Here is a 26,785-nt window from a genome sequence, read left to right as displayed (position 1 = left end):
GAAAGAGACAAAAATGTTGTGCGAGAAGAGACCTGTTACTGGATCTCGGTTATTACGAAAGAGGACCTCACACATCCCAGTCATGAGTGGTTAAAAATCATAGCCCAGTTCAAAATTTCATTTGGTGTGTTTCAAGGCAAGACTGTATCCAGATGCAAAAACGTAATGAAAACTCTAATTTCTATTATTAAGTTAAAATTTCCAGTATTCCATGACAAAATAATTTGTCTCTAACGTAAGGACCAGGACATTTATTAGGATATGGCATTTTAATGCAAAGTGTAAGGAAGTAGCACTGAGAAAATATGCCAATAAGAAGGCTAAGCTTTGAGCTGGTTCATCAAGTAATTAAGTCTCCTGACACGTACGTTTTAATAATTTAATATAATTCCATAAAGATGTCGATATGATGTATATTTTCCTATGCCATTTGATATAAATATTTACTTCACCAAGAAATAAATAAATTATTTTGAGTTGCATGGCAATATTTTATTTCTTATCGTATTATATGTCATGTATTTGATAGTCGATGTTCTACCTGCTCAGCATGTGACAAAATTTAACGCATTTTCATGTTTTAAAATCTATTGGAAGTGCCGTTACTTATTGAATCGGACTAAACCAGACTTATCTGATGAAAGATTGAGAAGATGTTTCACCGGCATGAGAACTTATAGGCTTGCGGTACTGCGACTGTGTACCTTACTCGCTGTCGTTCATATCGCGTGACGTCATAGCGCTCCAGCCAATGGAAGCTTCAACCACCGGAGTAGCCTACCTTTTATTCTAGTTACCTTGGGTTACCATGATACCCTTCCCGCATCTGCTCAGGGCGGATATCCATTCCTCTGAGCAGAATGCCTCCCCCCTTTCTCCCTCGGTAAGAATCACATTATCTGCACAACCCCTGTTACTCCCTCAATTTCTTTATAAATCTAGCTCTGGCCACATTTAAGAATTTCGCTATATTCGTTCCTTTCTTGCACTCTCTACATAACCAAGATGTCATCTTATAGCTTTCCCCTACCATATCAAGCTTACTTAGTAGTTTGATCTTTATCTCCCCCAAAGCTTGGCACTGATTAAAAATATGCAGGTCCTGCCACTTCTCTCCACATAACACACATCTATCACTACCCATCCCCGTTCCTCGGAACACCCAATACCCACCAATACAAACCTCTCTTATCCCTTCTACCCTCAAACTCCGTTTTCGGGTTTATTACTTCCACCAATTTATTTAATACTGATAAAGAGACTCTCTCTCTACATTCCCCTATTAAGCTTTGTCTTTCAATATCTAGTAGTCTTCCCTTTATCCTTTCCCATACCCATTTAATCCTACCAGCCCCCCAGACCTCTCCATATACCCCCAATCCAATCTTTTGTAACCATTTTTTGCACTTATTCACCCAGTAACCTCCATTCGTCATACCTTTCTGAAAACTAAACGTTTTTTGTACTAATGCCCCACCCTTCCCTTCCTCCAATCTAATCCAATACTTGAACACCCTCTTAGGGATTTCAACCTCTATCAATTCTTTACAGACTAATCTAGCACCAGCATTGGCTGTACAGTTCGGGAGGTCCATCATGATCTTACTAAATTTCGCCACCACCTGGTTTAGTTCAACCCTGCCCTCCTCCATTCCCCATACTTCGACCCCAAATAGCATTTTGCCCATTACCAGTGATTTAAACACCATTTTCTGAATTTTGTATTTAACATCTGGAAATTTCTTTTCTAATACCCCTACTCCCGCAAGCGCTCCCCTTCCTTTAAATTTTGCCCTCTTACACTGATTTTTCCAAGAAACATTCTTACTAATTATTACACCTAGATACTCAATTTTTCCCCCTGGTCTAATTTCTTCCTAATCTAGCCTCCAGACTTCCTTATTCTTTCTCCCACCCCTTTTCCTACACACTATTATCTGAGTCTTTCTTACATTTACTCTGAGAGACCATTTCCTAGTATACTCAACTACTTTGTCCAATCCTTTTTGCAACCCACTTGCCGTCAAAGCCAAAATCAATAGGTCATCTGAGAATAGCAACCCCGGAACCTCCATTTTCCCTATCCAAGGGCATTGCCATGCCTCTCCACCATGATCCTCTAAAATATTATTTATAAATAATATAAATAATATCGGGGATAGCTTATGTCACAGGTGAACAATGTAGTGGAAGTGGAAAATGTTTATTGAAGACTTTATTTGTAAAGTGTGGTAATATGTTTCATTTGTAACGACCTAACCTGTACAGTGTAATATTTGTAACATATGTATTTATAAATAGTAGATTTCAGTTCTGTACGTACTGGAAGTATCTAGAAAATTGTTACAGGAATTTTTGAACAGGGTGTGTTGCCTTTTGTTGGTTATGTGGAAATGGAAGATTCGCAAACGTGCGTATTCAAGAAGCTTAGTTAAAGTTCGCGACTGTAGTAGGAATTGTGATTGGTGAACCTAGGAGGGGTAGGCGGACTCATGCATTCTGATTGGCTACTCCAAGGCCAGGGTTTACCTATATATAGAGAGCGAGGCAGCGTTCGTGAGAATTCGGTCTTGTCTTGATCTTGTCTTGTCTTGGTCTGTCTGAAGTTTTATGTCGTGTACGACGCCTCGCTACCGGGATGGGCCACCTTCGGGTAAGCACTCTTGAATTCCGTTCCGGCTAAAATTTCCGTAATGTTCGGTTGGTTTTTCATATAGGAGTCTGCCCTAGCCTAACCTAGATTCGCCAAATTAATTATTTATGACGCCTTAGCTTTTCAGCTGGGCTTGCCTGTTTGTTTTCGAGGCATTCCCATTTCTTGTTTCACTAAATATGTAGATTGTAGTTTAATATATTTACCTTGTGGTTTGCTTCTGGTAGTTCAGTGTCTCTTGAGGTACGCTAGAGTTTTGGAGAGTACGTTTACTTCACTGTAAATTGCATTGTACAACTGGATTTGTAACTAAATGTATAGTTGGTTAGAAATTTGAACTTGCAGAAAGACATTATCAAAGAACCTCTAAGTTATGTGTATCACGGAGCATATAGTTCGTAAGTTGCAAGTTGGGGGATTTTGTTTGGAATGTACTTGTAAAATCCTTTTGTAAATAACATTTTTCAAATTTAAGGATCACAGTTGATTTATTTCGGAATCTGCAATCTAAGCCATTTCCATGCCCTCGGTAGGTCCTGCCTGTCTCCACTTTCCTGGTTTATTGTCTACTAGTTGGCCCTACTGATATTCACGTATGTTTTGGTCGGCAGAGATCTGCGTAATTTCAGCTAATGTTTCTCTGAGTGTGTAGTGGTTTCTGATATTGTGTAGTTGTTCTTACCTTCCCCCCTTTACTGTATTTAGTGCTTTGTTTTGTGTAACCACTGTAGTAGCGGTTACAGCTTACACCCCTGTCTCACCCCGCTTTTCGATTCAAAACACTTACTCAACCTTCCATCCTGCAATTTAATCATCACAAACACTTCCTCATAAATTGTTTCTATTGTCACCCTCATTTTCTTCAACATTCCAATCTCCCTTAATCTCAAAAATAGCGCCTCCCTACTGACTGTATCAAAGGCTTTTACTAAATCGATCGCTGCTATATATAATTTACGCCCTGCTATCCTTACATACTTTGTAATCAAAGTGTCCAGAATCCAAACATAATCGACTGTATTCCTTCCTTTCCTAAATCCATTTTGGAACTCAGATATCCTACCGTACTGTTCCGCCCAATTTGTTATCCTATTCGCCAAAACCCCTGTGTACACCTTCGACAACGAGTCTAGGAGTGTAATTCCTCTATAGTTGTTAGGATCACTACTAGCTCCTTTATTTTTATAAATAGGGCATAATACCCCCTTCCTCCATTCTCTAGGAAATTTCCCCATTTCGAGCAACCTATTAAAGAATTTCACAATCCCCCTCAACATCATTTCATTTGCCCCAACCTCCTTCCATACACTATTGGAAATACCACTCACACCTCCTGCAACCTTGGGTCTAGCATTTTTTAATACTCTAATTACCTCCTGCCTTGTTATCTCCCCATCCAATGTTGTAATGACTACTTCCAATTCCCTTCCTATATGTGACTTGTCTATTTCTCTACCCAATTTCCCTTCCCCTTCTAAAAGCCTTTTAAAATGCCTAACCCACTCGTTTTCTCCTATTTTATCCCCCTTCCCCACCGGTTTCATTCTTCTGATCTTGTTTATTGACTCCCAAATCCTCTCAAATTTCTTCTCTCTACAATATCTATTTATTTTTTCAGCTTCTGCCTCCTTCCATCCTCTTTTCTCATTCAATACCTCCTTATAATCCCTTCTCAATTTACAATATTCCTTCCTTTTTTCTTGCACACCCTCATTCCTAAACTCCGCTAGGGCTCTCATTACAACCTCACGTTTTCCCCTGCAGTCTTCATCAAACCATCCATTCATTTTATTCTTTTTTCCCCTCTACCCTTCTCCTCACTTTCTTCCCCACCCTCCACACAGAGTGTTCTATTAATTTTAGCACGTTATCCATATCGTTCCCTTCTGCCGCCTTTCAATTCCTACTCTTAATATATCTCCCTCCTCTTTCAAATGTCGTCTCAATTTCTCTTTAGTATTATCATCCCATACATACTTCCATCCTCCATTCCTATCTCTCTCCCTACTTTACTCCATCTTTCCCTTCTCATCAGCAACCAAAGTTCTCAATTTTATTTTGATAGGCATATGTTCCGTTAACCCACATTCTAACACATCAAAACTTATTATTCTCCTTAACGCTATCTCTGAGCTTATTCCTATATCCACTACACTCCCTCCATTTGTTGTAATGAACGTCAAATCCCTCCTCTGCGAACCATGTGACCTTGCCGCGGTGGGAAGGCTTGCGTGTCACAATGATGCACATAGCCGAGCCGCAAGTGCAACCATATCGGATGGGTATCTGTTGAGAGACCAGACTAACGAATGGTTCATCGAAAAGGGGGGTAGCAGCCTTTCGGTAGTTGCAAGGGCGGCAGTTTTGATGATTGACTGATATGGCCTTGTAATAATACTCAGCATGGCTTAGCTGTGTTGATACTGCTACACGGCTGAAAGCAACAGAAAACTACAGCCGTAACTACCTCCCGAGGACATGCAGCTCCCTCTGTATGAATGGTGTACTGACGACTGCTTCCTCCCGGGTAAAATATTCCGGAGGTAAACTAGTCTCCCATTCGGATCTCCGGGTGGGGACTATACGAGAGGGGGCGATCATCAGGAAGATGGATACTGACATTCTGCGAGTCGGAGCGTGGAATGTTAGAAGTTTGAATCGTTGTGGTAGGTTAGAGAATCTGAAAAGGGAGATGGATAGACTAAAGTTAGATGTAGTTGGTATAAGTGAAGTACGTTGGCAGGAAGAACAAGATTTTTGGTCAGGTGACTACCGAATTATCAGCACAAAATCAAACAGGGGAAATGCAGGAGTCGGTTTAATAATGAATAAGAAAATAGGGCAGCGGGTAAGCTACTACGACCAGCATAGTGAAAGAATTATTGTCGTAAAGATAGACACCAAACCAATGCCCACCACAATAGTGCAGGTCTATATGCCTACTAGTTCAGTGGATGATGAAGAAATCGAAAGAATATATGAGGAGATAGAAGATTTAATACAATATGTAAAAGGTGATGAGAATCTAATTGTGATGGGAGACTGGAATGCAATGGTAGGCCAAGGAAGAGAAGGTAGTACAGTAGAAGAATTTGGATTGGGACAAACGAAAGAAAGAGGAAGTCGGCTGGTTGAATTCTGCACTGATCATAATTTAGTCCTTGCCAATACTTGGTTCAAACACCACAAACGACGGCTGTATACGTGGATGAGACCTGGAGACACTGGAAGGTATCAAATAGACCTCATTATGATTAGGCAGAGATTCAGAAACCAGGTGTTGGATTGCAAAACTTTCCCAGGAGCAGACATGGACTCTCACCACAACTTGTTGGTTATGAAATGCCATCTGAAGTTGAAGAAATTGAAGAAAGGAGATGCAAAAGGATGGGATCTAGACAAGTTGAAAGAAAAGAGTGTGAGGGATTGTTTCAAGGAACATGTTGCACAACGATTAAATAAAAAGGCTGAAGGAAACACTATAGAGGAAGAGTGGAGAGTCATGAAAAATGAAGTCAGTAGGGCTGCTGAAGAAATGTTAGGAAGGAAGAAAAGGTCAACTAAGAATCAGTGGATACCTCAGGAGATACTAGACCTGATTGATGAACGATGAAAATACAAGAATGAAGAGGGTAGAAAAGAATACAGGCGATTAAAGAATCCAGTGGATAGAAAGTGCAAGGTAGCTAAGGAAGAATGGCTGAAGGAGAAGTGCAAGGATGTCGAAGGCTGTATGGTCCTGGAAAAGGTAGATGCTGCATACAGGAAAATCAAGGAAACCTTTCGAGAAAGGAAATCTAGGTGTACGAATATTAAGAGCTCAGATGGAAAGCCACTTCTAGTGAAACAAGACAAAGTGGAAAGATGGGAGGAGCATATCCAACAGTTGTATCAAGGTAAAGATGTAGATAATTTGGTTCTGGAACATGAAGAGGCTGTTGATGCTGATGAAATGGGAGACCCAATTTTGAGGTCAGAGTTTGACAGAGCTGTGACTGACCTATATAGGAACAAGGCACCTGGAATTGATGACATTCCCTCTGAATTACTGACTGCCTTAGGAGAAACCAGCATGGCAAGGTTATTTCATTTAGTGTGCAAGATGTATGAGACAGGAGAAGTCCCATCCGATTTTTGGCAGAATGTTGTTATACCTATTCCCAAGAAAGCCAGTGCTGACAGGTGTGAAAACTACCGCACCATTACTTTAGTATCTCATGCCTGCAAAATTTTAACACGTATTATTTACAGAAGAATGGAAAAACAAATTGAAGCTGAGTTGGGAGAAGGTCAATTTGGCTTCAGAAGAAATGTAGGAACACGTGAAGCAATCCTGACTTTACGTCTGATCTTAGAGGATCGAATCAAGAAGGATAAGCCCACGTACATGGCATTCATAGATCTAGAAAAGGCATTCGATAATGTTGATTGGACCAAGCTATTTATGATTCTGAAGATGATAGGGATCAGATACCAAGAACGAAGAATTATCTACAATCTGTATAATAAACAGTCTGCAGTGATAAGAATCGAGGGCTTTGAAAAAGAAGCAGCAATCCAGAAAGGCTGCAGTTTGTCCCCTCTCCTTTTCAATGTTTACATAGAACAGGCAGTAATGGAAATCAAAGAGAAATCTGGTAAGGGAATCACAGTCCAAGGAGAGGAAATCCAAATCTTGAGATTTGCCGATGATATTGTTATTTTATCTGAGACTGTAGAAGATCTCGAGAAGTTGCTGAATGGTATGGATGAAGTCTTGGGTAAGGAGTACAAGATGAAAATAAGTCCAAGACAAAAGTAATGGAGTGCAGTCGAACAAAGGCAGGTGATGTAGGAAACATTAGATTAGGAAATGAGGTTTTTTTTTTTTGCTAGGGGCTTTACGTCGCGCCGACACAGATAGGTCTTATGGCAACGATGGGGTAGGAAAGGCCTAGGAGTTGGAAGGAAGCGGCCGTGGCCTTAATTAAGGTACAGCCCCAGCATTTGCCTGGTGTGAAAATGGGATAGTTGCCGATAGTGGGATTCGAACCTACTATCTCCCGGATGCAAGCTCACAGCCGCGCGCCTCTACGCGCACGGCCAACTCGCCCGGTAGGAAAAGAAGTCTTAAAGGAAGTAGATGAATATTGTTACTTGGGTAGTAAAATAACTAACGATGGCAGAAGTAAGGAGGGCATAAAATGCAGACTAGCACAAGCAAGGAAGAGCTTTCTTAAGAAAAGAAATTTGCTCACTTCAAACATTGATATTGGAATGAAAATTTTTTGAAGACTTTCGTCTGGAGCGTGGTATTGTATGGAAGTGAAACGTGGACGATAACTGGCTTAGAAAGAAAGAGAATAGAAGCTTTTGAAATGTGGTGTTACAGAAGAATGTTGAAGGTGAGATGGATAGATCGAGTCACGAATGAAGAGATACTGAATCGAATTGGTGAGAGGAGATCGATTTGGCTAAATTTGACGAGAAGAAGAGATAGAATGATAGGACACATCTTAAGACACCCAGGACTTGTTCAGTTGGTTTTATGGTTTTCCGTGGTTTCCCATTTTCACATCAGGCAAATGCTGAGGCTGTACCTTAATTAAGGCCACGGCCGCTTTCTTCCCACTCCTAGCCCTTTCCTGTCCCATCATCGCCATAAGGCCTATCTGTGTCAGTGCGATGTAAAAAATAAATAAAAAAGAAAAGAAAATTCAGTTGGTTTTTTAAGGAAATGTAGGTGGTAAGAACAGTAGGGGTAGACCAAGGTATGAATATGACAAGCAGATTAGAGCAGATGTAGGATGCAATAGTTACGTAGAAATGAAAAGGTTAGCACAGGATAGGGTGGCATGTAGAGCTGCATCAAACCAGTCTATGGACTGATGACTCAAACACAACACACGTCAAATCTCCCACACTGTCCCCCTTCATCCACCCATTTAAAATAAATGTTCTATAGCACATAACTCTAATAACCTTTCTCCGTAACTATTTACACCATTATCCTTACTCTTTCTTTGCAGTTCCCCGTCAACTTTTACTTCTTTCTCGTACACCGGTACCTTATTGCTCACACTCGCATTCCAATCCCCCAATAAAATCATCCCATCTTCAACATACATCCTTTTAATTGTGTTTATTTCTTCAATCAGTTCATCAAAAAAATGTTTATTTGCATAAACTGAAACGTTCGGATGTTATAAAGCAGTGCCAAACAAATTGCTTCTGCTGCCCCCTTCCCCATTTTTACTCTCAACCACACTACCCCTTCTACCCTAGTCTGTAATGTCTCCACCCATTCAGCTATCTCATTTCTTATTAAAACTACTATGCCCCCTTCCCTATTTTTTTCCTTAACACGTTTACTACTCTATAACCGTCCCATGTAATTTCAACCCCCTTCCCTAACCACGTCTCTATTAGAGCAATTATCTCAAAATCTTTCACTAAATCCACAATTTCCCTATTTCCTAACTTCCCCATCAACCTCTCAATTCATGGATATGAAACTAGAGGATCATTAAGGATATATCCCTCTCATTCTAATTCAGTAAAGTACGGAGTGAAAGGCATAGAATCATCAATGTTTAGGGAATACAATGTGTTGCCTCCTGTTATAAAGAACTCTAAATCGGTTATATGTTTTAAGAAAAAACTGAAGGAATATTACTCTTTTACAGATATCTTAATATAATCTCTATATAACTTGCTTTAATTAATACAATAATATATATATTGTACATATTTAGTATATTACAGCCATGCAACATCTGAATATACTTCTGAAAAATTACGATCCTAACATGTATTAAAAAAAAAAAAAAAAAAAAAAATTACTTGTCACTTTACAGAAAAGCCATTGTATATGAAATGTAATTATTGTGTTGCCTTAAAAAAGTATGTACTGTATTGTCCCTATCACGAGCCAGAGGCTCATGGGAACTTTTCTGTTAAATAAATAAATAAATAAATAAATAAATAAATAAATAAATAAATAAATAAATAAATAAATAAATAAATAAATAAATAAATAAATAAATAAATAAATAAATAAATAAATAAATAAATAAATAAATAAATAAATAAATAAATAAATAAATAAATAAATAAATAAATAAATAAATAAATAAATAAATAAATAAATAAATAAATAAATAAATAAATAAATAAATAAATAAATAAATAAATAAATAAATAAATAAATAAATAAATAAATAAATAAATAAATAAATAAATAAATAAATAAATAAATAAATAAATAAATAAATAAATAAATAAATAAATAAATAAATAAATAAATAAATAAATAAATAAATAAATAAATAAATAAATAAATAAATAAATAAATAAATAAATAAATAAATAAATAAATAAATAAATAAATAAATAAATAAATAAATAAATAAATAAATAAATAAATAAATAAATAAATAAATAAATAAATAAATAAATAAATAAATAAATAAATAAATAAATAAATAAATAAATAAATAAATAAATAAATAAATAAATAAATAAATAAATAAATAAATAAATAAATAAATAAATAAATAAATAAATAAATAAATAAATAAATAAATAAATAAATAAATAAATAAATAAATAAATAAATAAATAAATAAATAAATAAATAAATAAATAAATAAATAAATAAATAAATAAATAAATAAATAAATAAATAAATAAATAAATAAATAAATAAATAAATAAATAAATAAATAAATAAATAAATAAATAAATAAATAAATAAATAAATAAATAAATAAATAAATAAATAAATAAATAAATAAATAAATAAATAAATAAATAAATAAATAAATAAATAAATAAAATAAATAAATAAATAAATAAATAAATAAATAAATAAATAAATAAATAAATAAATAAATAAATAAATAAATAAATAAATAAATAAATAAATAAATAAATAAATAAATAAATAAATAAATAAATAAATAAATAAATATATTCAGCACCCCTATCACCATCTCTAGTTATTTATTTCCTCCCCTTCCCTCCCTATACTTCTGCATTTCACCACTTCCCCTCTTACTTCTCGTAATTCTTCCTTTTGCCTCCACCCCATCCCTCTCCCCTTCCCTCTCTTTCTTCTCCCCCCCATCCTTCGCCTTTTCCGTGCCACAGCCTTTTCTTCCACCCCATAGATCTTTTAAACTTAATGACCTCGCCTTATTCAACGCCTGCTTTCTCTCCAGGTTTCTTTCTGCATTTCTCTCATTTGGGGAGGTTGAGTCACCACCCTGACTCCTTTCCCTTCCCGTCACCTCTTCACTACCTATATCCACTTCACTATGGTCTAGTGTCCTACTTGTTGATTCACTCCTTCCTGGCTTGTTCTGACTCATCAAGGACTCTGCTGTCTCCGCCACCTGACCGCTGACACCGCAGTCCCGTCTTCTCTCTTCCTTCTCCGTACTGATGTCGCCCTGCTCTTGATTTCTGCAACTCATTTCCTCCCCACATTTTTCCATCCTCAGCAGTTCCTCCTGTGTCCACGATCGCAACCAATTTCTGCCTGAAGTTACCAGACACCTTCCCACTATCTTGGCTCGCAATCCCTGAGCTCTAGCATGCCACATATGCCGCTTATAGACATCCAACAGCATCCTGTCTTCTTTCTCAATCTCAGCCTTCAAATAAATGTTCGATCCTTCCAAATTTCCAGCATTCCTCAGAATTATATTGGCCATCAGGGTTGAAATTAATCTTAACTTCACTGGCCTATGTTCCTTGTTCCTTCCTACTCTATATATATCATCTATATCTTCATTTTATTCAAAACTATGTCCACCACTTTCAATACTAACTCCACTTTTGATTCTGTTCCTTCTTCAGGTACACCATACACAAACACATTTTTTCTTGCTGATTCATCCCTCGCTAACCTCACTTCTCTCTTCATTGCTGTCAATTCCTCTTCCAGTACCACCACCTTCTTGTTCAAGCTCCCTACCTCATCTTCTATCTCCACTAACTTGTCATTTACCCCTCCAATTTCTTCTTTTATAAAAGTTTTAATTCCTTCATCTCCTTCATTTGGGTTGCCTGGTGTTCCTGCATCATTTCCTTTATTTCTTCTCGTTTGCTCGCTTCCTTCACCACTCACTTGATCTCTTCAAGCTTCTCCCAACTGAACGGCCCCTGGTTTGGACCCGGGTTCTATTCTATACCTCCTACCACCAGCAACGTCGCAATAACCGTCGCAAACAACATAATCTCCAACAGACCTTTATAACCACTAATTTCTCTTCCTCTCTCAGCTCCACCTTCCTTCCAACACCGCCTTGCACCATGCCATCTTCCAATTCTTAGCCTGTATTGCTGTAGCATTATTCCCACATTGTGCACCTCAGCTCACTAAAACGTCCGCACTTCTCGATGTCTCGCTCGTGACTGGGACCCAATTTTGAGGTCAGAGTTTGACAGAGCTGTGATACCTAAATAGGAACAAGGCACCTGGAATTGATGACATTCTCTCTGAATTACTGACTGCCTTAGGAGAAACCAGCATGGCAACGTTATTCCATTTAGTGTGTAAGATGTATGAGACAGGAGAAGTCCCATCCGATTTTCGACAGAATGTTGTTATATCTATTCCCAAGAAAGCCGGTGCAGACAGGTGTGAAAACTACACCACCATTAGTTTAGTATCACATGCCTGAAAAATTTTAACACTATTATTTACAGAAGAATGGAAAAACAAGTTGAAGCTGAAATGGGAGAATATAATTTATTTTTTTTTAAAGTTGCTTTACGTTGCACCGACACAGACAGGTCTTATGGTGACGATGAGACAGGAAGGAGCTAGGAGTTGGAAGGAAGCGGCCGTGGCCTTAATTAAGGTACAGCCCCAGCATTTGCCTGGTGTGACAATGGGAAACCACGGAAAACCACTTTCAGAGCTGCCGACAGTGGGGTTCAAACCCACTATCTCCCGAAGATCAATTTGGCTTCAGAAGAAATGTAGGAACACGTGAAGCAATGCTGACTTTACGTCTGATCTTAGAGGATCGAATCAAGAAGGACAAGCAACGTAGATGCAGTGTTGCCAACTTAGCAAATTTTCCGCTAAATCTGGCGGAATTAGAAGACTGTCGGTGGAGAAATATATAATTTAGCGGACAGCAGATTTCTTGGCAGAATTCTAGATTTATTATAGCAGAATTTAGTGTTGTATCCATTTTACATTTTTTCTAAATTTGTATTCCAGTCTGTCTCCGAGCTATTCCGTATTTATTGTCAGGAGCTAGCAGCCACATGAGGAAAACATGTTATTTGGACCTGATGTTATGAAATCATGGTATCATAAATTTGTAATGCATGGGGAAAGGTTACTTATCTCTTAGTTGACGAATGACAACAGATAACGAAACTGCGAGAGAGTAGCGTTTATATTTATGCTAGGAAGGAAGAACATTTAATGAACTGGCCTGTTCTGTGTGTGGCCCTTGAGGTAGGGGATTCACCTAGTTTGCACCCGGCAGTAAAATGCCTGCAAGTTTTAGCTCGCTGGCTCGCAGGCAGGGGTTAATCCCAGTGAAACTCACAGATCAGGTGAGTGCACACATTTACTTTTATTATTATTTATTATTATTTTTTTATTATTATTATTATTATTATTATTATTGCTCATTTTTATTGCTTATTATTTGAGATTGGATTTCTTGGTGGAATTTTAGCAGATTTTTTGTAGTATTTAGCGGACCTTGAAAATATAAGTTGGCAACACTGCGTAGATGGCATTCGTAGATCTAGAAAAGGCATTCAATAATGTTGATTGGACCAAGCTATATAAGATTCTGAAGGTGAATAAAGAATTATCTACAATCTGTATAAGTCTGCAGTGATAAGAATTGAGGGCTTTGAAAAAGAAGCAGCAATCCAGAAATGAGTTAGGCAAGGCTGCAGTTTGTCCCCCCTCCTTTTCAATGTTTACACAGAACAGGCAGTAAAGGAAATCAAAGAGGAATTTGGAAAGGGAATCACAATCCAAGGAGAGGAAATCAAAACCTTGAGATTTGCCGATGATATTGTTATCTGAAACTGCAGAAGATCTCGAGAAGTTCCTGAATGGTATGGACGAAGTCTTGGGTAAGGAGTACAGGATGAAAATAAATAAGTCCAAAACAAAAGTAATGGAGTGCAGTCGAATGAAGGCAGGTGATGCAGGAAATATTAAATTAGGAAATGAAGTCTTAAAGGAAGTAGATGAATATTGTTACTTGAGTAGTAAAATAACTAATGATGGCAGAAGTAAGGAGAACATAAAATGCAGATTAGCATAAGCAAGGAAGAGCTTTCTTAAGAAAAGAAAATTGCTCACTTCAAACATTGAGGTAGGAATTAGAAAGATGTTTTTGAAGACTTTCGTCTGGAGCGTGGCATGGACGATAACTAGCTCAGAAAGAAAGAGAATACAGGCTTTTGAAATGTGGTGTTACAGAAGAATGCTGAAGGTGAGAGATTGAATCACGAATGAAGAGATACTGAATCGAATTGGCGAGAGGAGATCGATTTGGCTAAATTTGATGAGAAGAAGTGATAGAATGATAGGACACATCTTAAGACACCCAGAACTTGTTCAGTTGGTTTTTGAAGGAAGTGTAGGTGGTAAGAACGGTAGGATTAGACCAAGGTATGAATATGACAAGCAGATTAGAGCAGATGTAGGATGCAATAGTTACGTAGAAATGAAAAGGTTAGCACAGGATATGGTTGCATGGAGAGCTGCATCCAACGAGTCTATGAACTGATGACTCAAACAATACATAATCATCTTCACAATATTATTATAGTCAGTACAGTAAAACTGAATAAGACATAAATAATCAGAAATTGTACTCTCTATAACTTTTGTAATCTAGTACTTTTCGATATGACCAATTAGATATGTATTTAAAAATTCAATTTTGGCACCTTCCCCATAACTACCATTTTGAATGGGGTGAAAAAATTATTTATAGTGTAGACTGTAGTTCCTTATTTCCCAATTTACATACCAATTTTCATTAAATTCCGTTCACCCATTTTCTCATACCTCGGCGCTGATATGGACTTAGCAACAAAAATCCAAATTCATAAATATCTCTGTTATCATAGCCGGTACGGTAAAAATGTATAATAAGACATAAATGATAGGAAATTTAATAATATATAACTTTAATTATGTAGAATTATCGATAGGGCCAATAATAACATAAATATGTGAGAATTATATTTTAGGCCTCCCCTAAACTACCATTTCACTCAGCGTGAACACAATTGTTTATGGCCTAGATGTAGCGACTTATTCCCCGACTTTATATACCAATTTTCATTAGATTCTCTTCAGCCGTTTTCTCATGATGTGCGTATATACATACATACATACAGACAGACATTACTGAAAATTAAAACGTGCTTTTCTCCTCGATACTGTGGTCACGGCCGGTACAGATATAACATTCTTTATAAATTCTGAGCAATGTACAGACACACTTATTTTATTTGTATTGAGATAAATTGAAATTAGTCAGAATTGTCTCCAAATGGCTCCTAAAATCTCTACAAAAGTCACTAGTCATTATCATTGAAATCATACCACTAAATTACTAAAAAAGACTCCATATCTAGCGACTAGTCTCTATAATCGACTAGACTGATGTGGAAAATTCTAAGTTCCCATGGAGGGAATTAGATATTTTTCACCAATAAAATAAAAAGACTCTGCAAATAACCTTACTCCTTGTGGGTGGGGTTAACTTCCAATAAGTAACCAGGGGAACCTGACCCCTACAGAGCGCGTCCCCAGGTGGCGGATAGGGGACCCCTACAGTATGTAGGGCTGGTTGAAATAACCAATACAACCCGCGGACCAACAGGTAGCCCAATTCCTGGGGGTTTTAAAATACTGGGACACCCTCTCTCCAGGGGTCATAAATATGGAGGGCCCTTGCCCTGGGTTAAGGGTGAAGACCTCAACGGCATCTACGGCGGAGAAGATGGACGGAAGAGGCAACCCATCCTTCTGGGGTGTACAGATGGAACCTACTGCCTTGTAGGACGAGGAAGGCATCCTCAAAGGCTAAGGGAGTAAACCCTGAAAGAAAATCCTCTTATGCGTTAGGCCTAGCAAGTCAGCAGGAGAGTATTGAATACAGTTGCTTTCAATAAGAAAAAGAGCCTCGGAAAGAATATTATAGACCGGACTGACACGTCCTCTCAGACAATTGTAAAGTATGATGGCCGTAAGGCTGATGATATACAATGTTCTGAAAGGAAACCCCAAATAAAAAAGAGACCCAAATACCGAATTGGAACTATGAACATTCTATCATTAACTGGGAAGTTAGAAGACATGATGGATAAAAGAAAAATATCAATATTGGGATTAAGTGAGACCAAATGGAAAGGGATTGGAAGTAAGACACTTCGTGGAGGTTATAAATTATACTGGAGTGGACAGGAGAAGGTAGCGAAAAATGGTGTTGGATTCTTAATTAACGAAAGGACTGATGCTACAGCTGAAGTTATCTGCAAAAGTGATAGAATCATTAAAATGTTCATGAAACTGGAGAACACTAAGTACACCATCATACAAGTGTATGCCCCACAGACAGGCTGCAGTGAGGAAGACAAAGAGAAATTTCGGCAAGACCTGGAAGATACAGTTAATGAGGAAAATGTTATTATTATTATTGGAGATCTAAATGCGCAAGTTGGGGTAGACAGACTTGGGTACGAGAACATCATTGGTCCACATGGATTTGGACAAAGGAACCCAGAAGGAGAACAACTATTAGATCTGTGCAGAAGAAATGATCTTATAATCAAAAAGACATTCTTCAAAAAAAAAGAGACAGTCACTGAATAACAAGGTACAGTTGAGATGGCCAGTATAGAACAGTGATTGACTACATAATCACAAATAAAGATGGTGGCAGGTACATCACAGATGTAAAGGTCATTCCTAGTGAAAGCATGGACAGTGACCACAAATTGTTGGTAGTAGACTTCAAACATAAGGCAAATGAAACGCAGAAACTTATTACGAAAAAACCAAGGGTTAAAACTTGGAAGTTGCAAGAAGTCCAAATAAAGGAAGAATACAAACTAAGGATTCAACAGAGTTTGCCGAAGTGTGAAGTAACCAGCGTTAATGAAGAATGGAAGGCCTTCAAAGACACCTTTGTGGGAGAAGCCAAAAACCCATGTGGAGTTACAAGTTCTATCAAAAGAAAAAAGGAGACACCCTGGTGGAATGATAGAGTGAAAACAGCAGTGAAAGAAAGAAACCAAATAAAGAAGGCACTGGACAAGGAAAAACAAAAACAGGAACAAGAATGAAATGAACAAGAAATACAAAGACTCCAAGGAGTATACAGGAACAAGAAACTTGCTGTATAGAACATTGTAAGGGAAGAAAAAGAGAAGAAATGGAATGAGTTTGCAGACAAACTGGAAGAGGACAGTAGAGGAAATATGAAATTGCTATAAAGAGTAGTGAAAAACAAGCGAAGGGATCAAGAGACCATAAAAGCAATAGAACGTGATGATGGAACTCTGGCACAAGAAGAGGGAGAAATTAAACAAGAACTCAAGATCTATTTCGAAAAGCTGCTGAATGGAGATACAGAAAACATAACGGATAGAGGAGAGCCAAGTCGAGGAACCACAACTGAACCACCAATTACATGGCTTGAGGTTCAAAATGCGCTCAAGAGCATGAAGAAAGGAAAGGTAGTGGGCATAGATGAACTAAGTGCAGATATGCTGAAAGCAGCGGGAGTTCCAGGAATCCAATGACTCTATAGACTGCTCAACAAGATATGGGAGGAAAATACTATTCCTGAGGACTGGAAGATGTGCATCATTGTACCTCTGTTCAAGAAAGGAAGCCGACGAAAATGTACTAATTACCGTGGTATCACACTACTGTCTCATGTCCTGAAAATATTGGAAAAAATAATAGAGACCAGAATCAGAGATATTGTTGAACCAATTTTGGAAGAAGAGCAGTATGGTTTCAGACCAGGAAGGTCAACTACAGACCTTATATTTGCAATTAGGATGCTAATGGAAAAATACTGGGAGAAGAACAAGCCTTTATTTCTAATATTTTTGGACATTGAGAAAGCATACGATAGTGTACCAAGGGAAAGAATTTGGCAATGCATGAAAGAACTTCAAGTGTGAGACAGCGTCATAGACAAAGTGAAAATGTTGTATAGTGGGAACAGAAGCTGTATTCAAGTAGGATGTGGTTTGTCGGACTGGTTTGAAACAAAGAGAGGAGTGCAGCAGGGCAGCTCATTGTCACCACTTCTATTTATTATTGTAATGGATGTAGTAATGAAATCTATTAAAAGGAAAGAACATGGAGATATCAAAGCCTTCACATTTGCAGATGATGTTGCGATCTGGAGTGACTCAGAAGAGGAATTGGGAGAGAGAATACAAAGCTGGAATGAGGAGTTTAAGAAATATGGTTTAAACATCAGCAAGACCAAGACAGTGGTGTTGAAAGTGTATGGGGAAGGAGCAGAACCAATAGTCAGGTTAAATGAAGCTCAACTGGACAGCGTTCCAGTTTTCAAATACTTGGGTAGCGTTATATCAAATGACAACCTAGCAAAACATGAGGTGAACAATCGAATCAATAAGGCAACACAATTTTACTACCAGGTAAGACACCTGCTGTGGGATGAGCAAATACCCATGAAAACAAAAATGACATTGTACAAGTCCTATTATACACCATACAGTCTCAAAACCACAACACTGACCAATAGAGATAATTCCAAACTTCAGGCAGCTGAAATGAAATTCCTACGCACTATGATCCAGAAAACCAGGAAAGACAAGATTAGGAATGAGAAAATTAGAGAAGAAGTAGGAATAGATGATTCTCTCCTCAATAAGATTCAGATATCAAGACTGAAGTGGTTTGGTCACATGAAGAGGATGCCAGTAAACAGAACTGCAAGGAAGGAATTTGACAGAAAAGTAGAAGGAAGACGACCCGTGGGAAGGCCACGAAAGAAATGGATAGATTTAGTTAAGAGCGATGTACTGCTGAGAGGTCATGATTGGGACAAGTTGGTGGAGGAAGAATGGTACAAGGACAGGATGAGATGGAGGAGGCTCATATACCACACCCGGGAAACTGGAGATGGTTTAGGATGATGATGATGATGATGAAAATAAAAAGATAAAAAAAATTACCTTTCTAAACTCAGAATACTAATTCCAACTTATTAAAAAAAAAAAAAAAAAAAAATCACACACACACAGTGAATAAGAGTAAGATTATTTCAATTCAGGTGTTTACAAACTCAAGTGTCGAAACTGCACTTCAAGCTACATTGGCCAAACTGATAGAAATTTCAATATCTGTTATGAAGAACATGTAAAAGTTAAAAAGTACAATAGAATTTCAGTTGTAAATGAACATATGTCAGATTTCCAGCATGAATTCACGACAATTGAAAAAGACCTATTAATTCTCCATAAAGAAAATAAGGGCAAATTATTGAACATCTATGAAAATATTTTCATCCATTTAGATAAAAGATTAACCCCATTTTCAATTTAAATGAAATTACTGAACAAACTAACATTCTTTTTGACATTAATAACTCTTCCTGTCATTTCATAAAAGTTCCCCCTCCCATGATTTCCTCTTCCCTCTCCCTTGTCGCTTGGCAGTCTATGAGTTTCATGTTTATGCTACATTTCTTTTGTCTTCCATATCGACAATATATTTCATTTTAATTTTTCTGTCATTTTTGTAAGTTTTCTACAGCACGATATTTCTGATATGATTAATACTTTTCTGCAAGACTTCAAGAACACTTGTTTTCTATATATTCTCTTTTATGATTATTTATTAGGTTTTTGTATTTTTTACATTATGACAAGTTGAAACCCTTCAAGATCAATTCTTTTTTACAGACTTTTAGTGTGGTGTTTTTTTTTTTTTGCTAGAGCATTTCTATAAACTTTATATTCTTTTCCAAGATTGAAGAAGGTCTAATAGTGCTTGCTGTTTGTAATCAACACTTGGTTATTGACCAAGGTGGACTATTTCTTTACTGTAAAGTCAATATGGAATAATTACAAGATTTTTAAATTGCAACTCTACTCATTCTACAGCAGGACCATGAACTTGTTTCAGCCTCCCTATTGCATTCAGCTTTCTCTTTCCTGTCTCTTCTCACTTCCTGGCTTAATGTGGCTTTCTTCTTATCCTGTATGTGCCATGCACCTTTTTTCCAAAAAGATGGACGCCAGGCATGCCAGCGAGTGACGGTGATCTTTGTGTAAACCTTCAAGAAAATAAGAACTGTGATGTGGGAGTTTGAGAACCTCACCGAAGCTGTACGACACGCTTAAATTGTACTGGCTAGGGTGAGACGATCGACTGGACACTGGTCAAGGCATGGAGGCTGAATAGCCCACAGCAAACCTCGTCTTCCTGTCTCGGCAGCCTGCAAGATCAGATCGGCTATGAGTGTGGGGGATCTTGGTAAGCAGCAGAGTAAATCTTTTCATTATGCAGTTCTTTTGTGACTTCTCCAGTCACCTTAACCTCTTAACTGGGCATGACGTACATATTCGTACGCTGAATGTTACAGGGTAATGGGCATGATGAATATATACGTACTCGTCTTTTACCGCAAATATCTCCTGGGTATGACGAGCTACTTTGCCACGTCGTGTATTGTCGTCTTAATTGATGTTTTTCCTGCACCATTTCAGCAAATATTACATGTTACGCTTCTTGAAGCTTATTTATTTTTATTTTACAACTGTGCGGTGCTACTTGTCCGCAGTAGGCCAAATATGGCAGCATCTAGTCCAAAGCGTAAGTTCGAAACGCTTGAAGAAGACGAGATTATTCAACACTTAGGGAATGACTGTGACGATTTATCTTCTCAGAAATCCAAACATGAGTGATTTGATACAAATGAAGGTGAGTCTGATAGTAAAAGTGGTTCAGAGAATGAGAATGAAGAACAAGGTGAACAACATGATGAATCGGATGAAGGTGATGTGCTAGACATGTTTCAACCTTTCCCGCAGCGTGGTGTTTCACGTCAGAAATTCGTATTTTCTGGTGCTAGTGGTGTAAATGTGGACTTCGTTGAAGAATCCAATGTGTTGGAATATTTCGAACAGTTCATAGGTGATGATATGTTTCAACTTATTGCCGAACAGACCAATGTGTATGCTAAACAGTTTTTATAAGCCCATCCGAAATTGAAACCATGGCCATGAGCAAGAAATTGAGTGGATACAAATCCAACTGAGACGAAAACTCTAACTGGACTTCTAATGCTGCAGTGGATAGTTCATAAGCCAGAAAACAGTAAGTACTTCACAAAACGGGAAAATATCGCAACCCCTTACTTTTCGAAAATTATCTCTGTGAAAAATCACTGCAGTTCTAGTGAGGTAAATGACGTAACTGACCGTGAAATTAATGTAAAATCTTTGACAATGTCACTAGCATGATATGTAATTCATAAATGTTCCTTTCTTTTATTTATTTTAATTTTAGGTGCTAACATATGAACAAAACACTCCAATTTCAACCAGGTAAATGACCTTGCAGTTAATGAAAAATGGTTCAGAATGTCACATGCATGATATGATATTTATAAATACCCCTTGCTTTTATTTATTTCTACTTTTGGTTGTAAAATATGGGCCAAACTCTCAAATTCCAACCAGGTAAATGACCTTGCAGTTAATGTAAAAATGGTTAAACATTTTTCGAACATTAAAATTAATTAATTAATTAATTAGAACTCCTTTATTTTACTTTTTGTATCACAAATGAATGATATTAATGATATTACTAACTTTTCTGCCTATTCTGCCATGTAACAACAATCTGCTGAAAAAATACACAGGGCAGGTTACACCAAGCACATCATTTGTTCTTATTTTAAATTGTATGTAAGGTATAATGAGTGTTTTTTTCTTTTTTTGCTAGACTTCCTTGTTGTTCCTGGGCTTGTTAAACTACTTTTTACCAGCTCCTTTCAAAAGCACTTATGTACTGTAGCTGTAGGTGCAAGCTACTACCTGTTGGATCAGAGTAACTGTTTTGATAATCATGTGAACTGTAACTTTAAATTTTATCTTCCTTTTGTTACATGCTCCCATAGAATAGGACCAGCCCACTGTTTTACAAGGAATCTTAAATTCTGCTGAACTTTTTGAGCTGATTAATTCCTCATATTCTTCTTGAGGAATACGTACTACATGTACGTAGCACGATCTAATATGTTGAAAGTCTGTTTCGATTACAATGCGGTCGTGAAAATTCAATATTCATTGACATGCCCCACAACGGGCGACTTAAACTCACTCTACAGTGTGCTAGCAGCAGTGCCAGACCTGTAGCTCAGATCCTTTCAAACAGAACAAAGATGGCCTAGGCCACCATAGCTCAATTGGTAGAGCAACCGACGCGAAATCGGGAGGTTGTGGGTTCGGATCCCACTGGTGTCCGGCTGGCCATTTTTATTCTGTACTTAACATCTCTTCAACACGTACTACATGTACGTAGCACGATCTAATATGTTGAAAGTCTGTTTCGATCTTATTATTTAATATCTTGTATACTGCCTCTTTTTTTCTAGTTTAATGTATTATGTTGTTAAATTTGAATATAACCGCTTCTTGCTTTCCTCCTCAATCCTGTACCCTTGACAGGGTACGGCGGCATCCATGTGTTAACTGTCCTGATTTTCTTTCTCCACATCTGTCGTTATAAAGGTTGTCACGTGGAAGGAGGCTGCAGCTGGCCCACCCATCTAATTTGATGTCTTCCTCGCGATCTCTTTCCCTCCACCATAAGCTTCTCCAGAGTACCTGTTCTTCTGGCAATGTGTTCGAATACCGGACGTAAGCCTGGATGATCCGCTTGAGAAGTCTAGTTCTTCCAGCACGGATGCATTAGTTTGGTGTTCAGTCCAAGAAATTCGGAAAATGCATTGGTAAACCCACATCTCAAAGCTCTCTATTTTCCTCATATCTGCCTGTTTGATTGTCCAGGTGTCAGCTGCATGAGGGAGTAGAGACTGTTCCAGTTTCGTGTTCTTTTAACAGTACGGTCCTTCCATATCATAATCAGCTTTGTGGTGGCGGCCCTGGCAATACCCAATCTTCTCTTGATTTCTTCGGAACACCCTCTTGTATTGGAAATCATGGAGCCCAAGTAGACAAATTTCTGGACGACCTCGACACCAGCTATCTACCTCACATTTGCTTGGTTGGCTTTCTGTCTGTCGACAATCATTACCTTTGTCTTTCATCTGCCGGGCTGAGTGGCTCAGACGGTTAAGGTGCTGGCCTTCTCACCCCAACTTGGCAGGTTGGATCCTGGCTTAGTCCGGTGGTATTTGAAGGTGTTCAAATACGACAGCCCCGTGTCGGTAGATTTACTGGCACGTAAAAGAACTCCTGCGGGACTAAATTCCGGCACCTCAGCGTCTCCGAGAAATTAAAAAAGTAGTTAGTGGGACGTAAAGCAAATAACATTATTATTGTCTTTCATCTACTGATTTACAGGCCATCCCAGCCTTAGGGCTGAGGATTGAACATACATAGATACACTCCCTACTAATTAATACCAGCTTCTCCATGAGAACTGGTAGTTCCTCCCCAACAGTTGCCCACAATCAGCAGTCGTCAGGGTACCTAAGATTGCTGATCTTCCTACCCACGATAGAAATACCTACTTCCCAGTCCTCTGACAGTTCTCGTGTAGATGGGTAAGAGAATGCAGCACTGTCTTGTACTAGCTTCTCCTTTGAAGTTTCTGAACATTGCTTGGTTAACCCAAACAGTTGCCATGTTGCTCTGATAAAAATTCTGCACAAGTACCACCAGATGCTGATGAATGGTTTCTAGCTTTAAGACCTCATTATTCATTGATGCTTTTCACAGTTATTTACTTCTATTTTTTATTAAGCCCTCCCCACATCAAGATTGAAAATCTGTCAAGATGAAAATCCTCCATGAGGAATGAAGTTAGGAAATTGTCTATGGTAAAAGAGAGGGGCTTTATAGTATGAAGGCTGAACAAGAAAGACCGAGACTGATTTTTTTCACAGATGTTTATTACTCCGTTTCAATGTTTACATGATCTTTTTCGAAGTAGTCCCCTCCTACTTCAATGGATTTTTTATAGTATCTCTGCCAGTCCTTGAACACATGCTGCAGACCATTCTTTGTCAGGTCCTTGACAATCGCCTCACTTTTCTTGAGCACTGCTTCAGTGTTCTCAAATCGAATGCCCCTAAGATTTGCCTTTAGTGATGGGAATTTTTAAAAAAAATCACAGGGTGCAAGATCAGGGCTATAAGATGGATGCGGTACACAGGTAATGTTGAATCGAGCCAGAAACTGCATTACTTTATTTGCGACGTGAGGCCGTACATTGTCATGATGAAGTCGCCACCCAGTCCGAGAAAGCTCTGGTTGTTTCTTTGCAATGTGCTTCTTCAGTGTAGCCAATACTGACATGTAGTAACAGTAGTGTGAGGGGGAACTGCAAGTTGGTAAATCATTCCATTACAGTCAAAAAATGTGATCACCATCACTTTCCCTGCAGATGGAACAACTATTGCCCTTTTTGGTGATTTCCACACTGTGCTTGCTTGTTTTCCTTCAGGATCATAATGATGCTTCAGCTTTTCATAAGTTTCTGTGGCTGTATGGTTTAAATGAAAACAGAATTTGATTGCGCCGTACTGCTTCTCTCACATCACCTCCATTGTCTGGTATGCGAAATGCACGTAGCGTCTACAAAATAGAGCATTACTACCAACCTACCGATAAGAGAGTGCTGCTGCCTAGGGACACTATACAAAAAAAACGGCTCTTTTCAAATATTTACATTACAGATAGGAAACTATCACGGAAGCTACGGGAAAAAATCAGTCTCAGTCTTTGTTGATCAGCCCTCGTATTACAGGTGTTGAAATTTATTTTCAGAGAACACGTAAGTGTACAATCTTTGATGAATGTTACGATACCTTTGTTTGAGACTTCAGCTTCAGCAGTAACCGAGAGAGCAGGTGAGACTGCAGACGTCCCAAGTCCAGGGCCCACTTAGCCACAACCGGCATTAGGATTCGAGTAGCCGAGATCACAACACTCCGCGATGGATCATCCATTGCTGTCATAGCCAACTCCTCGCACTACACATAAAACCGGACTGAATGTAGCAGGTAATCACCTCACAAGCGAACATAATACAAATCTGCTGATCGCTTACCTGGAAGTATTTGTCCTTATCGTCCATGAACGTGACAATGAGAGCCAGACTGCGGACCACCATCTCTCTGACCGTCTCGTCCTTATCCTCCAGCAGCATCTGCTGTAGCATGGACAGCATCAGGGAGTTGCGAATTGAGCTCTGAAACATGCGATATGATTAACTACACTGGAAGTGCACGAGACTGATTTTACTGTTCAACCTGAGGCTGCTTGTAGGGTGAGCACCGTGTTCAATCAATCAATCAATCAATCAATCAATCAATCAATCAATCAATCAATCAATCAATCAATCAATAATCTGCATCACCCAGGTGGTGAGTTCCCTATCAGTTCTTTACTTCGCACTTTCTTAAACGATTTCAAAGAAGTTAGAAATTTATTGAACATCTCCCTTGATATATTATTCCAATCCGTAATTCCTCTTCCCATAAATGAGTATTTGCCCCAATGTGTGCTCTTGGAATCCTGCTTTATCTTCTTTTTTCTTTTTTTACAATTGGCTCTACGTCACACTGACGCAGATAGGTCTCATGGCGACGATGGGATTGGAAAGGGCTAGGAGTGGGAAGGAAGCAGCCGTAGCCTTTATTAAGGTACAGCCCCAGCATTTTCCTGGTGTGAAAATGGGAAACCAAGGAAAACCATCTTCAGGCTGCTGACAGTGCAGCTCACAGCAGTGCGCCCCTAACCACATGGCCAACTTGCCCGGTGATTTATCTTCATTTTATCATCTTTCCTACATTTAAAATTCCACTGAAACTTATTTGTCTACTAATGTCAATCCAAAACATCTTTCCACTAACAGCTTGAAACATTCCGCTTATCAAAGTAGATTAGTTTCATCAACCGCACACAACACATTGCTTCAGGAGTGTCAGATAGCATACAACAGGACTCCAATGCAGTACTAGGAAGATCCACATGTACAAAAGAGAACATCTGCAGTTTTACCACTACCACTTGTTAGAGCTTGAGTCGGATTCACATTTCTACTGTCCGCGAAACTTTTAGTGATACCTCGGCTCCCTAGTGCTGATTACAAACCATTACTCTCATCCTTGTTCCGTATTGAAAACAGCTATCTCACTAAGTATACAAAAGAGTATTTCTTACCCCACCTATTCAATACAATTTAATTCCACGGTTATGTGGTTAAATGAACATAGAAATTACTAGATTTAAAGGGACGTGTTTCACCCTTCTTTTATTGGGCATCATCAGCCTTATTTAATCTTAAAACAAGCTTTGGTTTGAGGACATTATCACATAAAAATTGAACTGTTGATTTCTTAAAAGTATAAACAATGTGTAATAGTTATTATACAAAATAAAAATATTGAGACATAACATATACAACACATGCTAAAATTACTTTAAACAATTTAAAATGTTCATCTAAACAGAAAAGAATTTTGTGTCATATTAATTCTAAAAATAACACACGTCCGACACTGAAATGGATCCTCTTTGTAAATAATTTGAACATACGCATCGCTTGGGGATCGGATTATTGAACCCAAGACTTCAGTAGACAAGAATGGTATGACAGAACGGAAAAGCTGAGGCTGAATTATGTTTTTATGAACAACGCAGGAGCTAAAAATACTTGGCTAGAAAGAAGGCGAACGGGTTAAAATGATCTCATCAATTTGAGTAAACAAAAATCATTGTATGATGACTAATGCAAGAAGACATTGATATGTTGGTTAAAGTCGCTGCTGAGACAAATTTATCAGAGTCAATCCAAAACAGTGTGAGGGAACGCTGCTGATACATTAAGATGGACATAGTTTACGGGTTCTTTTCCTTGGATGTCTACAACTTCAATAGATTCATAATAATGTTATTTGC

At 38.1% G+C, this 26,785-nt stretch overlaps 1 protein-coding gene across 1 annotated transcript in view; it reads right to left on the bottom strand.

The window, feature by feature from the left end:
• Positions 1-26,785, bottom strand: part of LOC136857459 (RAB11-binding protein RELCH homolog) — a 398,727-nt gene that overhangs the window by 209,581 nt on the left and 162,361 nt on the right. The window contains exons 9-10 of the mRNA XM_067136130.2: positions 24,933-25,073; positions 24,691-24,855 (exon numbers count right to left, since the gene is read on the bottom strand). Coding sequence (XP_066992231.2) covers positions 24,691-24,855; positions 24,933-25,073 — 306 coding nt within the window. The remainder of the gene's footprint in view (positions 1-24,690; positions 24,856-24,932; positions 25,074-26,785) is intronic.

Source organism: Anabrus simplex, chromosome 1 (assembly GCF_040414725.1).
Source record: "Anabrus simplex isolate iqAnaSimp1 chromosome 1, ASM4041472v1, whole genome shotgun sequence".
Lineage (NCBI taxonomy): Eukaryota > Metazoa > Arthropoda > Insecta > Orthoptera > Tettigoniidae > Anabrus > Anabrus simplex.
The sequence above is the reverse complement of the archived record's forward strand: the minus strand, read 5'-3'. Positions and strand labels throughout refer to the sequence as shown.